Here is a 17728-nt window from a genome sequence, read left to right on the forward strand (position 1 = left end):
CTTTCCCTAAATATCGTATCTGTCCTAAGAGAAACCTCCTCTGCTATGCTGAAAAGATCCCAGTGCTGCACAGTAGTTCCTAGCAGATCACTCTCTGCCGGCTTACAGGTTGTATGGTATTTCAGAGCCTCAGCTGCAGAGCTTTAATCACAGAGTAATGCAAACAGAAATAAATGAAGTATTTTATCCAGTCCAGTTTCAGGAACCTCTGTTTTGAGGGCCTTATTGACCATAACTAAGAAATAGTACACTGCTAAGGTTGTGGCAGAGAAATAGCATGGCCATCGTTCTCAGGCTGTTACTGATGCGTTATCTGCTGCTCCAGCAAATGCCAAAGTAAAGGCTGGATCTTGCAGGTGCTGTGAGACCATGCTGTTGTGATCACTTTCACCCTAGGCATGGGAATAATTGCACAATGTTCAGTGGGAGGATTTATGTACAAAAAGTTTCCACATATGGCAGAAACTCGTGTCTTTTGACATTGGGTGAATCGCTTAATCTCTGTTCCCTCTCCCAGGCTTTGTGTCCACTGTGTATGCATGGTATAATGTCCTCAGGGCAGGGACTTTCTCCCAGGGATGGTGTCTGACACAGTTTGTTAGCTGCTGCAGTAGTGAACTCTCTATGTTCATCCCTCTGGGGCATTCACATTTATGCCTCCTGAGTGCTTTAGGTTGTTGTGCGAGAGATACCCAGTTCTCCTGTCTAGCTCAGTAAGTTGGGACGCGTACTGCAGCTTTTTGTTTGTAGTGCTGTTTCCTTGTTTCATACAAAGGTATGTGTGTCTGTGGAGCATCTAAGACCTGTGTCATGAAAGCTGTGTTATGGAGGGCTGAGAAGATCCCTATGTGCCCATCAGTGGCACCTGCCCAGTTGACAAGATAACAAGCAGTTCTCCCACTGATTGGTCTTGTGATTTTGGGCAGCGCTGATCTTTTCGTATGTTTGTTCCCCCTTCTGTTCTTTGTCTGCCAATCTATTTTGCTAAGATATCACTGATTTAGAGAACTGATTTATATTTGAGCTTTAGCTCTTCTCTTGTGTTGGTGGAAGAGACCTGAAAGTTGTTGCCTGTGTGTAGCATTGCAAAGTAGGTCTTTTTTTTGGTATAAGTCTGTGTGTATGTGCTTGTGCATCACCTCTCATGAAATGTCTTCAGTTCTAGACTGGGCTTCCTGGACAGTGGTGCCACGTAGATCCCCTCAATCTCAAGGAGGCCTTGATTTGCAGACTTGTCCTCTTCCATTTTTCTGTGGGTGTGTTTCCCCCTTTGTTTCTGGACTGCCTTGCATTTTATCTGCTCCCCATACAAAGTAATTACAATGCTCAAGATGCATTTCTGTGATGGCTTCTGCTGAATTAGGGCAGGAGATACATTTAACCCATTTGTGCCTCAGAAACATACTCCTCTGATATTTTGCACTTATGTGACTCAGACTATTTTGCTGAGCTAGAGTGTATTATATATCCTCGTGCTCTAGCCAATATGAAGAAGGCACCAACATGGTGCCTGTGTGTAAGGTCTGCCTGCTGCCAGCATCAAAGAAGCTAGGTACCCCAAGGACCATCATCTCCTTGAAAAACATCAGGTAGTGCTTCTGTGCGCACGTATATACACTCAAGCAGCTGTACATATACAGGCTCCACTAGGTGATGCATCCCGAGTGTGTATTATAGCCAGGTATCACAGGCCAGCAGAGAACCTTCAAAAAGGATACTGTGAACTGGTGTACTGTTGTTCTTGGGAGAGCAGGCTCAAACCCAGGCTGCATGCAAGGTGAATCAGAGGACCTTAGGATTGTTCGTGTGACCCAGTGTGCTCAGCAGTCTTTTCTCCCGACAGACTGTTTTCCTGCAGCCATGGACTGAATTGCAGAGTGCCTGTGCCTGTCCTGCCTGCAAATGCACAGAGCCAATAAAACAATTTCTGAAATACGCTGTGTAGATGCTCCACTATCAAGAAACACTTCTCTAGCCTTTTCTCTGTTCACCGGTAATAATTCAGTATGCAGCCTTTACCAGTAACACTGATGAAACACTCTAGCAAGTAGAGAACAAATCTTTTCTAGCAACCCCCATGTATCAATTTTACAGAGGATGCATTTCTTGTGTGGCATTTATTTCTTGGCTCTCAGGAGCCCCAGCTAATCATCCTTTTTTCTTGTATGATGATATATCTGGCACAATCCTTCCTTCCTTCCCCGCCACCCCCACTCCAGTTGGTGACGCACTTGAAATTCCCTGGGTGAAATGATCTCCTTTCCTTCCCCCTAAAACATTCCTATCAACCTATCTCCACCCACACCAAAACAACATTCATCAGTTCCATATGCTGCTGAACAGCTCTGTGCTGTTTTATGAATAATGTATGCTGGCTTGTTAGAAGAACGTTTGTTGTACAAACCAGTGGAATTTGAAATTGAGAGTGATATCAGCAGACATGCCATGCCATGCGCTAACCCACGGCCTTCTTGGGGTACTACTTTGGCATCCTTGCTGCATCCTCGTCAGAAGGGGAAAAATGTGTGAGACATCAGGGGCATGTGGGCTTTGAGCCTGGCAAGGAACTGCAGGTACTCAGTGATCAGAGCCCTTATCCTCGCCTTGCCGGGTGTTACATATCTGTGCATGAAGAGAGGAGAAAATTTCAAGATCTGGATTTTGGGGGAGGGAGGCAAATAGGAGATGGTGAAGTCGGGTAGATCTGTATGCAAGCAACAGTTCTAGGGGAGGGTCAACCTTCAGGTAATCAACAAAGCAGCAGACCCGGAGTGGTATATAGCAATGTGTCGCACCCCATCTAAACCTGGCAGAAGGCAATGACTCAGAGTGTCTGGTATCTGTTGCCTCTGTAACCTGTTTTATTTTTGTAGGGTTCTGCTACTTTTATTGATTTTCCTCCCTCCTATAAACCACGTATGGTGGGAGCTGGGGCTGGTGCCTGGCTGACTGCAGTGGTCCTGGGGGCAGAGCCAATGGACAGGTGCTGACTGACTGGGGGAGATGCTGAACTTCTGACTGAGCACTTCTGACTGGAAAGACTGAGCATGTCTTTGCCCAGAGGTGTGACTGGGGTTTCCTTGGCTGCCTGGGATCAACTGTGCTGCTACCAGCTGGAGGTGAAGAAGAAACATCCCCAGGAAGGGCTTCTTCTGACAGTGGCTGCAGGCGAGGGCGGCAAGGGCCTGGGTCAGAGAGCACAAGTGCATCCCTGTCCTGGGGGCTGGAAAAGCCACCCAGGCTATCTCCTGTAATGGTCAGATAGTCATTCCTCCAACAGTGACTCCAGAAATCACGGTGGAACTGGGTGTGAACAGAAATCCTGAGAAAGAAAAACTGGAGAAGACAGTCTAGGTCACCCCTGCTGGCTCTCTATTTACCTGCTCGTGGCTGGCATTTCTGGCTCCTTCTCTTTTGTGAACAGAGCAGGTATAAGAAATACCTGTGGTGTATTTCTTTCTCTCTTGGCAGGCTTTTCTGGATGGGCTGGTGTATACAGAAAGTGAGCAGTCTGATTCAAGAGCCAGTCCTACGTTGTCTTTTGAAGGAAGGGTTCGCACAGTGCCCTGGGACCTCTTGCACCCTCCTGGCCAGGTTTTGGGAACCCTATGCCTATTTGTTACCTAGATGATTAACTGAGATGAGTATCTGAGTGATTTGTTACATAGCTGTCCCTGTGTGCACACCTGGTTGTGCCTTTCTCTTGTTCACTGCCTGTGCCTGCAGAGGCTGAGTCACGGCATAGCTGGCAGTCGGCAGGTGCCGAGAACAGCCTGTTTAAATGGGTCCAATGGTTCGTGCATGTGACAAAGTTTTGAGGGAGGTGATGATGGCAAGTGACCTTTTTGTCTTGGCAGATTTGTAAAATAAACAGGAGTTTTCAGAAGCACTCCCTGCATAGTTTCCCTTCTTTTTCCAATTGAAATAAAAGTACCTATTGGTGTGAGCTTGTGAAAATCTGAACTTTTAGTTGACCTACCTGCTTACCAAGGGGAAAATGGGTATGGAATTCAGCACCTCCTTATAGAGTTACAGGCTTCGACTTAAACTGTAAGTTTCTTGCCCAGTTTATGAACAAATACAAACAAATCTCACGAATACATAACAAATCCCATTGGTTTTTGTTTTTTGGTTTTTTTTTATATTGCAGTCTGCTAAGAGTCAAATTGGATCTGTAGGAAACAGCTTTGGAATTAAAATAGGAAAGGTATTTAGGATGTTGCCTGCTGTTCTGTTTTATGCAGCAGTTAATTTCTTTTATTCTCCTTTCAAAACTGAATTTGTTTCTCCAGAGAGCTTAGAGCAGTGCTGGGCCTCAAGTGCGGTGGGCCCAGAGATCAGCAATTCTCAGAAAAGAGAAGGCTGTAAGGAGTAGGTTTCTGTGGTCTGGGTAATAGAGTTTAAGAGTTGAAGCAGTGAAGTTGGATACTGCTGAGTAGTCGGTAGCTAGGGGTTTGGATCCTGCGTACAGTAGCCTTGGGTGCCAAAAGAGATAGAAAGTCTCTCCCTTTCCAAGTGGTATCAGTCCAGCTTGGAAGATGAGACCCTTGCAGTATTTGTTCTGGCATTCCCTGCAGTGGTCCAGCCTCCAGTTTTCAGCTTAGATAGCAAATTTGCCAAGCACTTCCCAGGCTAGCAGGTAAGAAGCTATGATTGTTGTCAAACTGTAAGAGTGCTTTAAATCAGAAGGTGGTTTGGTTGGTTTTTTTTTTTTTTCATTTCCCAGAGAGAAAACATGAGTTAATAAAAACTGTCCTTGCAGCTAGTTAGGTATGGTGAAAGTCATGTCCCCACCATAATCTCTGATCAGCTTTGTTGCAATTTAGTGAAGCATTTAAGTGCTTGTCTTCAAGTTTGTTTGATTTAATCATACTCTGGAGAAACGTCTGCTGAAAAGAGCTGCTGTCTGAATCAGGGCCTTGGGAAACAGCCATGAAATAAATGATAGAGCAGGTGCTGGGTTGTACATGTCTGCTACTGGTTGCAAAACATGGGAGGAGGAAATTTTTCTTCTCCAGATCATGCGAGAACCTAGAAGACATGAGGAAAATGCTAAAGTGTAAATTGCTTTGGAGAAGGAATGTAAAGCAGCTCTAAAAGGCTGGTGAGTATGGGGGCAAGTGTGCAACCCGGCAGCAGTCTCTGCCACAGAGGTGAACTGGGAGGCAGACATGAGAACCCATGTACCTCCATCCCTTGAAAGGTCTACTCGCTGAGATCTCACTGAATGCAGTTGGTAGACACACCAAACATGCCCTGTATACAGCTGCCCAGGCTTTGGATACTCTCTAGGGTTTTCTCTTTCATTTTTATAAATAGCAGAGACTTTCCGAGAGGCTATATTTGATGCTGTATGGGGGACACTGTGTCCTTTGTCAGATGTATGCCATATGACTGGGTTGGTGTGTGTTACTCCCTAAAGAAGGAAGATGGAGTCTGGCTCATTAGTAAAGATCGGGACAAACACATGTCACTTTCCGCAAGGCAAAAGCCTGGGGCATTTGTTGTTCCTGCACCAATCTGGAGCACTGCTTTTGTATGTCCTGCTCTTTGGCTGTAGTGATCCCTAGAGACTTCCTTAGCAGCAAAATCCCATAAAAAGCAGTACTGCACAGGGCAGGTGTTCATTTTCAGAGGTCATGACCAATCTTGTAGGCATTTGGGTCAGAGAGAAACAAAAGGCATTTCTGATATCCCAGGACAGGTTTTTGCTACATATCAAAAGCTCATCCAACCAGCTGGGGAAAAAAATGCTGCTTCTGAAAAAACGGGGAGGCAACTGGGAAAAAATGAAGCCTCTTTGCCTTATGTGTGGAAGTAGTTTTCTGGTTCAAAATGTAAGATAATATTTTAGTAGTAGTAGGAAGAAAAAGACAAGTCAAAGAACAAGAGGGGACTTTGGCCAAATCATTGGAAACATAGTGGCTTCTAATTGAACATACTGGGGGATCCCAGGGAACCAGTGTCAGCATCAGCTTGTGCAGAAAAATGGACGTGTGTTTAATTCTGCTGGACTGCTGGCTGCATGGTAGGAGAAATGTTAGCCCTTTCTTTTGCTTTCTTCCTGCAGGGTGGTCTTAAAATCTCTTGATACCTCTCACCTGAAAATTAAGCAAAGTGCCTACAAACTGCCAGCAATGCCCTTTACTTCACCTTTTTCTGTCTGTTTGCCTTTGGATCAGAGCTCCTTATACAAATTTGGAGAAGATAGGATAAATAGAAACAAACAGTGAAAACTCCAGAGTTGGAAATATTTCATCTTATTGTTTTGAGTAGCACAGCAAGCCCTGTTAGCGATGGGGACCCCTCCCAGCTAGCTCAGTGTAAGTAGGATGTGGGATGGTTCCTCTTGGTGGTCATATCTGTTCTGTTGCTCTGAGAAGCCTACTTTTATATAAGGTACACTGTGACTAAAAGTTGCTGCATGTGTAGTATCAGCGTGAGGTGAGTTGTAGCAGTATGTTTGACCTGCTTGTGTATGGTTCAAGCGAGCCAGATTTTCACAGAGCTGGATACTAAGGATCTTCAAATAGACCGTGCAAGATTCAGGAAGGAGCCAGTGGATCACAGGATGAGCAGCGGGATATGCTCATGGGATTCTCGTTGCACATTCAGCTGTGGCATATGCACAAGACTAGTTTCAACTCTCCAGTTTTCCAAATTATTTTTGTTTTGGGTCAGAGTTAAGGCTATTTAAATGCTAATGTTTCTGTTGAGTGTGTCATAGCTATTATAGTATGTGATTTTCAGGCTTGTTCATACTTGATGTGCTACTTTTTTGTAATCATGTGCATCAACAGTTCTTCTACACGTTAACATATTTTGAGGCTGTGTAGGAGTTATGTGCCAGAGGGAGTAAATCTAGCTATGTATATAAGGTAAATTACAAATGTGGATTATAAGTGCGAGAATCAGGGACATTCCATACCAAAATACTTCACTTGAGTCAAGTGGCCTATTTGAAGAACTCCATTAGCTTGTAGTAATAGCAGGCATTTATCCATTGTATGCATCAGCTACTGGAAGGCTGAAATCAGACACAGTTATCCAAGTTTTGTACCTACTCACTCTCAAAAGAAGTCCATCCCAACTGTCTGATATCCACCCAAGCTTAAGTCAGCCTTCAGACCCTTTTCTTTGCAGGCTGGTATCAACAGCAGAATTGTGACCTTTGATATCAAACCTACTGGCATCTTTCTTATGCATTAAAAGAGTAATGATGTAGCAGACAGCAGTCCAAGACATTGATCTTCAAGTATGAAAGCTGCTTATCATTAATTTTCTGTTTTGCACATAGGAACAGAACATGTTTATGTTTGGGTGTGTAACTGGGAAAGCACTCAGGTGTGTGTGGGGCTCAGGGGCTTTGGATAGCTATTGTGGCACACATACAGGTAGGCCTGTATGGTGAAATCTTCGCCTCACTAAAGCCAGTGACGAAAAAATATCCCTGACTGTCAGGAATTAAATTGGACCTTGAATTTCAAGGGTGTAGTCTTGTGGCTTTTGCAAACTTAACAGGGTATTTAAAAAAAACACCCACAAACAAACCACAAAACCCCAAAACCTGCTTAAAAAAGTGATTGTAATCTCAAACCCTGCATTCTGGTATTTTTTCCTTAGATGAGATTTCTGCTCAAGACTTTTGTGTTACCATGGGCAGATATGATACTTCCTCGATCAGAGACAGCTCACTTGCTGGTATTAGTTAGGTAATTTTCCTCAGCATGTTAACGTGTGTGTAGCGGTGGTCAAACAATAATCCCATCTCATTTTTCTCCCTTTGCAGGCCCTCTACAATTCAATCAAGAATGAGAAGCTGGAATGGGCAGTGTAAGTATACTGCATAGAAATTAGGAGTTTAAAAATAGTACCTGTGTAGTAATCTGTTTATACATCCTATGTCACCATCTGAGTGGGCTCCAAAGCCTGTAGAAGATAGCCGGTGTGCGTAATGAGTTTGCTTTTCTGTTAATGAATGACCTGGCAATACTGCCTCATCTGTTTCTCCAGCAAGGGGAGTTGTTAATGATAGGAGCCAACTGCATTTATAAGGAAAGAGGACGTTTCATTTAGTAGGAAACTTCAGCCTGAAAAGAGAGAAATTAAATCCTCCGTTGTTATATGACTGCATAAATAAAACAGGAGTTGACTTCTCACTTTATCTTTTGGTACATTGTGTCAGAACCACTGAATAGAAACAAACGCCTTGGATTGAGTTTCCTGCTGTTGGTTTATTGTCTTGGTTTGTCTCCTGATTAACTATGGATAACTTGACAACAACCTAATATGAAAGATGATAAATTGGACAAAGTCTGATATCCCCCGTCCTTAGCTGCTTTTGACAGGCTGACACTTGTTAACTATGGAAATACTGCAGACCGGAAAGAGCTTCAATTTCTGATTGTGTTAAATTGACATTTCTCTGTGTTTAGGTTTTACGTGGTCTTGGTATGCCAGCAAAGAGTAGATGGGGTCTGCTTTAGATTTTGCTGCTTGCAGAACAGTGGATTTTGGTGCAAAATAAAAGAATGATGGCTTTTATCTATTTTGGTGGTACAAGATGTTTACCCGTGTGGATTACATATCTGAAACCTCACCTTGTTGAGAAGAATGTATGTCTGGGATGCATGCTCCTGCACCTTTTATGCTAGAAGTTCTAACAACTGCCATAGGTCTTGCAGGTTGATTGGCTTCTAATCTTTCTTGTTTTAAGCTCATAATATGCAAATGAATTTCTTGTCAGTGTGCATCCTCATGTACAGGGGCTGCTGGTCCTAACTGGGATTCCACCTCCTGTTCAGAAGTGTGTTAAATAATGTCAGAGTAATGAGGAAGGTGTGCTGGTATGGGGAATCACCAAGAAGTGCTGTCTCTAATAAGCCTCATAAGAAGCACGGTGGGAGACATTTTCCCGGACTGTATCTTGGACCTGGAATATGCTGTGTGAATCTTACATGTCACAACACCAGAGCTGTTTGCAAGACACTCTCTCACAGGTACTTTAGACCAGACAGAATCCATTATGTGACTTTCTCGATGTCAGAATTTCCCTCCAGCTCTTGGCAAGAGGCCATAATGTGTCATACACTTGGGCAGCCTCCAGGTGGGAACTGGCTCATGCCTGGCTCTGCTTCCATGAGCTTCAGTCAAGGTGATTTATGAGATAGCTTGCTCCTGTACAGGTAGTAACTGCTTTGGCATTTACATAGTCCAATCCATATCCCTTGCTAATGAATTGTGTGGGGAAAAAATGTAAGCAGGTTGGAAAAGGGAGAAATCAGAATCCTCTTAAATAAGGCTTTGGGATGTGGGTGTAAATCCACCTTCTCCCAGCAGGATGCTCAAAGCGGCCAATTGTCCATTCCAATCTCAAACTCACACAGGTAGCTGGGACTGGTATGACAATTACTTTCCATGCTGTAAAACAAAGCTCATTCTGGGCATAGTCAAAGAGGTTGTGCCTTTATCTTTGGGGCTGAGAGCGCTGGCTGGAAAAGGGAGTGTGAAGATGTCTCTTCTCACTTTTAGAGAGCTTTGTGGTTGGTGTAATCACCTCAAGGAGCACCAGGACTGCCTGAGCTAGAGGGAGGAGGCGCATCACTCTCTTGCTTTCCTGTCACGATCTGCAGAGAAAGGTAGATAGGAAGGGGACATGGTCAGTTTTGTTGTGATGGGACTCCAAAGATTATCTCTGTTTCCCTGATGCAGTTGGCAGGGGAAGAAGTGGGAGGTAAGGCAAAGGTGGAAACAGGGCTGCAAAACCCAGGATAAGTTCCCTCACGATGCTGGCATGTTAAAGGAATGCCTTTCCTCCAGCCAGAATCCCTTTGAGGATCTAAGACTCTCTCTTGTGAGCTAAGTAACAGTTTAAGAGCTTCTCTGGCAGTAACGTTATTTAGTGGATTAATGACTGTCAATAGGTCCATAGGTAGGGGAAGGTAACAGCAACATGTAAGATGAGGGAAGACTTCTACATGATCCTTATTTTACTAGTTGCAAGGTAGGTGTGTCATCATCCTAAATGGTTTGCTGTCCATTTCCAGTAGAATTACAGTCTGATCCAAAGCCCATAGAAAGAAAAGACTACCAGTTATTCCAATTTTGTAGTCAAGAGAAGTGGCACCTTCATCAGCAGATGTGCTCCAGAGACTTTCATTAGAAGTATTCATTTATCCTTTATGAACAGGGAAGCATGAGTTCAGCTCTGGAAGAGAGAATTGCATTACAGTTCTTTTTCTGCCGTAGTTCCAGGTTCAAGTTTTCCAAAAGGTTAAAAGTGAATCACATGCTGGGATCTGTAAAAGAAACAGATCTGACCTCAAATTTACCCTGAACTGGTGGATGTGGGATCCTGAATGCACACTCCTGCTCTGCACTGCACCTCCCAAATTTTTTGGTTACTTTTCACAATAGAACTGGCAGAAAACTTTCTGCCAGTTACTTGGCATGCCTTTTACTTTGCTTGCCATTTCCTCTTGCAGGCCTTGTTGTTCTGTGTCCTGAGAGAAAAGAGAAAAACAGTATGGGAAATCTAACCATCAGAAATACAATTATTCTGCCTTTTGTCCCATTCCATATTTCCTCTCTACTGCTTACAGTTCTACATCTCTCCTGTCTGTTGGACTGTGGTTCATTTCTTTGACCAGCAAGTGAAGCACTAAGTAGTGACCAGACCTCACTGAAATCATTGGCAGAAGTTCCTACTGACTGCAATGAAACCACGTACCTTTTCATTCAGTTAGTCCAATGCATCCAGTTTTCAGTGTGCTGAAGACACTGGAACCACCCCAGGAGTGCATGTAGCCCCAATAATTGTGTCATAATTTCTCAGGCCGCTTAAATTTCCCTGAGGGACTTGATACTTCCATGCGATTTTTTCATACTCACATGGTAAATTCTTGTTCTTCAACACTGACATCACCTGTAAGATGAAATGAATTCAAGATCCTGTGAACATGAGTGGTGAGATTAAAAGAATTGGGTTTGTTCAGGTGGAAAAGGGAGCACCGAAGAGAGGGATCCGAGTGCATTTTTTTTTCAGCGTGTAAAGGCTGTTCTAGAGGAGAAGGGTGTGAATTATTCTCTCAACTATTGTGGATAGGCTTGCATTTGAAACATGGGAAGTTTGGGTTGAACATTAAAAAAAGCTTTCTAGCAATAAGCCTTTCAAACCAGGGCATAGGTTTCCCTGGACGAGCTATGGAAGTGCTTTCACTGGAGGTTTTTGCAAACTGGTTAGTCTGCCCAGAATGTGTTAGAAAGGTTAGGTCCAGCCTTAGAGGTAAAGAGATGGATTAACTTACTTCTTAACATCCCTTCAGTCCCATTGTCTATAATATTCTGGCCCAGGCTTTGTAGATGTTTCTCATCTTTTGGCTTTTGCACCGATCATCATCAGTTTTAAGCTGAAGAAGAATAATTAATTTGATTTCAATGGTGCCAGAGCTAAATATGTTTTGTTTATGTGATGTCTTCGTGGAAATGTGGTGGTGAACATTATTTTTCTCCGTTGTTTGTAATATTATCTCTACTTTCTGTTGAAGATGATAGGAATAAAATCATCATCTTAAAATAGGCTGAATAGTGATCTAGAATTAACATACGAAATTGCAGTGCTGCTTAAAAAAATGCAAAAACAAAATGGCTGCATTTGAGCCAGTTGTCTCCTGAAAGGTTTCTCTCAGCAGGTCAATGTAGTTCTTCAGGAGAATCACTTGTTTTTTGACTAGTTGATGGTAGTTTTCTTTCCAGAGAAGTTTAGACATAAACACAGTATATACTTTTTTGTTTTTCTGGACTGCACTGAAAAATTCTCTCCTTCCAGCCAAACCAAAATAGGTCTTTGAGACAGTGATGGTGGGAAAGGGCCGCTGCCAAATCCTTTCTGTGTTTCCTGCGGCAAACTGACGCTGAGACTGGGGTGATTATAAAGACATCTGTGCTGAAGCTCACCTTTTTCTAGGTCAAACCCAGAAATCTCTCCCTGTTATAATTAACTCTTCATCTCCCAAGTTCTAGGATGTCTTCTGTTTGCAACTTCATGATTGGTTTTAGAGAGGGGTCAGATAGTAATCACCTGGCTCTCCTTTCTTCTCTCCTCACTTTGGGAAAGATGCCAAAACTTCTCTCCACTGGTTTCTCAAGTCAATTTCCTAATACAGATGCTATCACTTGCACAGATTCATGTAATTATATGTTATAAATCTGAATTTATTTTTAAATGCCACTTGTTAAATGGATAAACCCAGCCTTTTGCCATGTCATGTAAATTTTCTATTTGAACAAATGCAGAGACAAAGCAGACTTTTAAAAATGAAGGGCTTGACCCTGTCTTTCCAGCTTAGTGACTTCGAAGTTTTCCAAGGCAGAGCATCAAATCAGACGGTAGAGCATACGGAAACGTTTTTGTTACTGAGAGAACCGGATGGTGATTTTCTTCCAGAAGAAAAAAATGGGACTTTCTTGTATAGGGTCTTTCTGGGGAGAGGCAAAATTATATTTCTTCACCAAAATGGCAACATCTGCATTTTTGCATGTGTTTCAAATCTGTGTGCTTAAGAATGAGGCAAACTCTTCCTGGTTGTCAGGGATCACACATTTGGGAAGGAAACCGTTGCTGTTACAATGCTGTGTCTTCAAGTGATAGAGCAAGCAGATTCTGGCTTTGGTGTGCTGGTCCTCCTGGGCAGCCAGTGCCCTGTTCACTGCTCTGTCTGCAGGTCTTTTTCCAAAGAGACAAGTTAAGGGAGGTGGAACTGAAGCTCCTTGTTTCGAGAAACCTTGAAAATACCACATGCTGTAAGCAGAGTCTTGGAGAACCTCTACAGGTGGTCACCAGTACCCTGCAGAGCAGAGACTCTAGCACCTACAAGAGGGTTCACAGCCATCAGTCCCTTTCAGTTGTCAGAAAGGGGTCACCAGAGGAATCAATTCCAGACCCAGAGCCAGGAATGGTCTCCCTCTGCTGATCAAAGACAGAAAATCTCTTTAAGACTTCTGCAAACCTAAGTGGACCCTCATGATGATGTTTTGCCACTGAAATGTGTGTTGGAACTGACGTGGGTTTTTTTTCCCCAAAGCCACAGGTGCAGGCTATTTCCTGTACCATATGGAAAGGAGAGACACTGAGCCTGCCCCTGACAAGGACTTGAGCTCTGCCTGTGTGACACTGGATCCATGACTCTGAACATACCTGCACAGAGACACCACCCACTGACTCTTACCTCCGCATCATTGGAGGCCTTCATTCTGGGGATGTTACAGGACTTGAATCATCTGTGAGAGCCATCTGAGGATGAGGAAGTAGTTGCAGTCCCCCACAGGCTAGGGTTTCAAACAAAGATGATTTTTCAGGTGTGTGTATCCAGAGGCCAGCTGAATTTTCTGCAGCTCTTCCTTGCAACCATACCCTAAAGGCTGGTGAGGGATAAACTCAAATTATTACACGATTGATAAAGCCTATCCAGGACCTATCTATTCTGTCAACTTTGGAGGGTATGTAAGCAAAGGCTAATACCTGAACTATTTTGCTAGTTTGAAACTCCTCCCAATTGTCCTGCTTTCTTCTTGTGTTTGACCACTGAAGCAACATGGAGTATTTGAAGAAGTGGGTCCTGGATCCCGTGGTTTTATTCCCACTAGTGTTTCATATTCAAGATCAGAGGGAGATAGAGGCTCCTTTTAGTTCGATTTTCTCAGCTGTTCATCCATTTCTCATTCTCTGTAATGAGTCCCCCTTGTCTCTTTGGTTCCCATCATTGCATCTTACAGACTGGCTCATGCATCTTGACCTCATGAATCTTGTCAGAGCACTCAGCTCTCACAAGTGCCTGAGGCATCTGAGTCTCAAGGATGTCATATTTTCAATGACAGATGAAAGGACCAATTAAAGGTTTGTTCAATGCTGCCAGTAGTCATGACAGCAGATGCCATTTCATCCTCGTCTGCCCTATCTGCATTTATCTTTTGAAGAATTCTTGTTATATAGCTGCCCCAGAGATGCTGAGTTTGAGCACACTGCCCTCAGCACTAGTCATGTCTAGGATCCCCAGGACTACTCATCAAACCACCTGTGGCTGCTTGCATAAGGGCACTGGTACATTCCCACAGGACAGTTGATGAGTATAAGATAATTCGCTCCCATAGTTCCAAAGGAGATACCTTATTCAAAAAAAAATGCTAAGCCATTTACTGCAGTAGGTCTCTGATGACAAGGAGAAATCCTCTGTGTCCTTGGCTGAGATCCCAGAATTCACAAGGCACTTCTATGTGACAAATCAGCCGGAGTGTTTGTGTCCCATGAGAGGTATTGGTCTGGATTAGGTACCATAGACTTGAGTTGAGAGAATTTGCTCCTGGAACAGACACATATGTAAGAAACCTGTGTCACACAATGGTCCAGAGTTGCCAACAGCTAGTAAGTGTGGTAGACACAGGAAGGGTTGGGACAATCAAAATTGTCAGAAATTCCAACACTTTTTCAGTTGGGAGAGAGCTTCAACCAAAGCATGCACGAAGAAATCTTTATTGCTTTGACCAACAAAAAGTTTTTTGCAGATCTCTCTGTTCTGGCGTGGGAAAACAAGTATCAATAGGCTGAAAGATGCAAGGACTGCTCTGCCTTGCGGGAATCAGGTCTTTAGGTAAAAGTTTTGTTCGTCTTAATCAGGAGACTTTGCAAGACAACACCATGATGGTATGGCTTGCCATTGTCGCTATGTCTCTGCAACTAAATCAAATGTCTGGCACCTTTGTGTGACTTTCAGGCCGAAATGTGTAACATCCATATCCATACCATTGAAAAGTCTTACCCTTCAAAAGAAGATGCTTGCCTCTAAACTGCCTGTTGGGGTGATGCTTGCCTGTGCTGATTCCTAAACAGTGTCTGGAAATTGTTTGGGAGCGTGCTGGGCTGAGACCATGCCAAGCACAAAGTCATATGAGGTGATCAAAGTCAAATGCCTGGGAACGTTCCTGGCACTGAGTTCGCTCATATAACCTGTGTGTCTCTAGATTTGGTTTCCTTGTTGTCAAACGAGTCTATTATCCTTGTAACTCCTCAGACTAAGTTATTTCCCAAACGGCCATTTCAGCAGAGATCAGGACAACACACATTGTCACTCTAGCCGGCAGTTCTTGGATGACATTTCTTTAGATGGTCATTCCTATAAGTAGACATAGTGGCAGTGTGCCCCAAAAGGAGCTTTTGGACTGACATATGCCTTGCTGGTCCTCATCTGATACATGCCTTTGAACATATGCCTGAGCTTACTGTCTCCGCTGATCATCTGGGTCCAGTAAGATGCAGCAGTTTGAAGTCCACCCCCACTATTAGTGATCATTACACTCAAATGATAGTGATTTTTTTTTTTTTTAATCGGGTGCTGCTCTCAGGAGAAGCATTGCTACCATGATTTTCCAATGGCAACCTTCATCCTCCCTGACACCTTTCCCAGTCATCTGGAGAGGAATGTGTGGGGACTTCAAAGGACACAGGGCTGCTCTGTAATCTGACACTAACTGTGGTTCCTCCAGATACACCATCCACCCAGATTCAGTGGTCTGTTATTCTCTGAAAACCATCGTCCTACTCTTGTGATGGACATCCTTTGTTTTCTAGGTTGCCTGGTTCTTTTTGCCTTTGGCTGTGACATGCAAAAAGGCATTTATTAGTCAGGCAATGCTTGTGACTTGCTGAAATGGGTTGCATTGTTGTCCCCAAGAGCTGTGTTGAATACATTGCCCTAATAAGTAACATTTTGAGCAGCATTTTGTTTCTAAAATACAGATAACATAATTCACCTAGTGTAGTTTTTATTTTTAAATTACTACTTTTATGCTAGTCTGCAGGGGAAAATAAAGAAAAGGAGGTAGAGTCTGTGTTTCGTATGCTAAGTTAAGGGGTAAGCCACAGTGATCTGTAGTAATCTAATTCTTTTCATCTACATGTGAACTCATGAAGAAATTGGAGATTTTTCAGGAGAGCCCAGCAGGAAAACGTTTCACATTTTAGCACTCATAAGTGGAATTAAAAATCGGTGAGTTGGAGCACACAGAACACCCTTGAAATCCTGCCTTTTGAGACTGTAAAAGGGAAACTTGGGCTTTTTTGAAAAATCCGGCTCCTACGTCCTGTGCTGATGAAATAGGTGAACTGAAGTTTTGCTATAATTTGACTATGTTTTGGTACGTGTCTAGATTTCTTTCTAAATAGGGCCCCCTCTATAAAGAGAGAGGTATGCTTTGACAAGGAGCATGCAAGAATTACTGAAATGAAACTTTGTTGGTGAGTCTGTCGTTCATGCTTGGTTTTCACTACTTTTTAAGGGATGAAGAAGAGAAAAAAAAGTCTCACTCAGATGGTACAGATGAAAAGGATAATGGGAGCCAGACGAAGGCTGTCAGTCGAATTGGCAACTCAAACAACCCGTTCCTGGACATCCCTCATGACCCCAGTGCCGCTGTGTATAAAACTGGATTTCTGGCTAGGAAAAGCCATGCAGATATGGATGGAAAGAAAAGTGAGTATCATCTTTCACTCTTAATGTCTCATTTTCTTGTTATCTCTGCACAGTGCCACTTACGATGAGCCCATGTGCTTCTCAAGGCAAATAGTGATGCTTCATTAGGGGAAATTGCAGCAATAACAAACAATGCAGCAATTGGATTATCACAGTCACACTATTAGGCCAAGATTTACAATGTTCAGTCCCATTTGCAGCAGCTCTAATGCATGAGCATAATGAGTAATGTGATACAGCAACGCAATGTGAATCTTTTGTGCTAAAAGAAAATGAATCTCATGGTTTACAGAAGAGAAGACAGTTTCAAGTGAATTACATTAGCTGTTCCATAGTAGTTTGGTGATTTTCCTTTTCCTTATGTGACATCAGATTGCTTCAAATCTGCCCTCCCCTCGAGCCTGTCTTTAAAGTAAGGCTGTTCTTTATCTCTGCTTGGAAGATGCTGTAACCGTTCCCTTCCCTACTTTCCCAGCCTTGGGTCACATATCCAATGAAATTAAGCAGCTTTTGGTAACAGCTAGATTTATGCCAAGCGGTTCCTCCCTGTCCCTTCTTTGTAATAATCCTACCATATCTCTTACTTACTTTGATTATCCTCTTTCGTTCTTGTCCTACTTCCATTTGTGGTGCATCAAAGGCTTCTGATTCGCCTGTATATGTTTTGTTGTTTGGACATCTTCATTTATTCTTGGAAACAGCAGAGGCTACTCAGAGCATCTGTATTTTCCATTGCTGATGATCACCTACTCGTGGTTCATACTATCCCGAATCCTGAAGGCAAAGTGTGACTTTGTGATGGGTTTCCAGTGACTGAACTCTCTCCTAGCTGGGCTAAGCATTTTGGTGTTCATATATTTTGCTGTTATATTTTAGAAGGTACAATTGGAGGTCAGTGCTTTCAAGTCAGGGGCTGACAGCTGGACAACTAAATTCAAACAGAAATGTCGAAATCAAACTGACCTCATTCTTTGTGATGACTGGATGCTCTGAATAGCTTCATCTTTACTAAACTTCTGTTTATTTAACCTAGTTGCCTTTATTACATTATTTCTTTAATTATAAGTAATCAGAATTGCTTATTATTCAGCACGCTGAATGCTGGGATGTTGGGGATAATCCTTTTATGAGTAATGTAATTAGGACCATGTTTTCAGAAGTTTCTGTACACCTTAGAAGTCTGTGTCTCATTGTCATGCGGCTCT

The 17728-nt window shown here is 43.1% G+C and overlaps 1 protein-coding gene across 1 annotated transcript in view; it reads left to right on the forward strand.

The window, feature by feature from the left end:
* The window catches only part of PSD3 (pleckstrin and Sec7 domain containing 3), a 104185-nt gene that overhangs the window by 68370 nt on the left and 18087 nt on the right, over window positions 1-17728 (forward strand). Inside the window, exons 10-11 of the mRNA XM_009887209.1 lie at window positions 7790-7833; window positions 16330-16523. Coding sequence (XP_009885511.1) covers window positions 7790-7833; window positions 16330-16523 — 238 coding nt within the window. The remainder of the gene's footprint in view (window positions 1-7789; window positions 7834-16329; window positions 16524-17728) is intronic.

The sequence above is a fragment of the Charadrius vociferus genome, unplaced genomic scaffold (genome assembly GCF_000708025.1).
Source record: "Charadrius vociferus isolate BGI_N301 unplaced genomic scaffold, ASM70802v2 scaffold586, whole genome shotgun sequence".
Taxonomy (NCBI): domain Eukaryota; kingdom Metazoa; phylum Chordata; class Aves; order Charadriiformes; family Charadriidae; genus Charadrius; species Charadrius vociferus.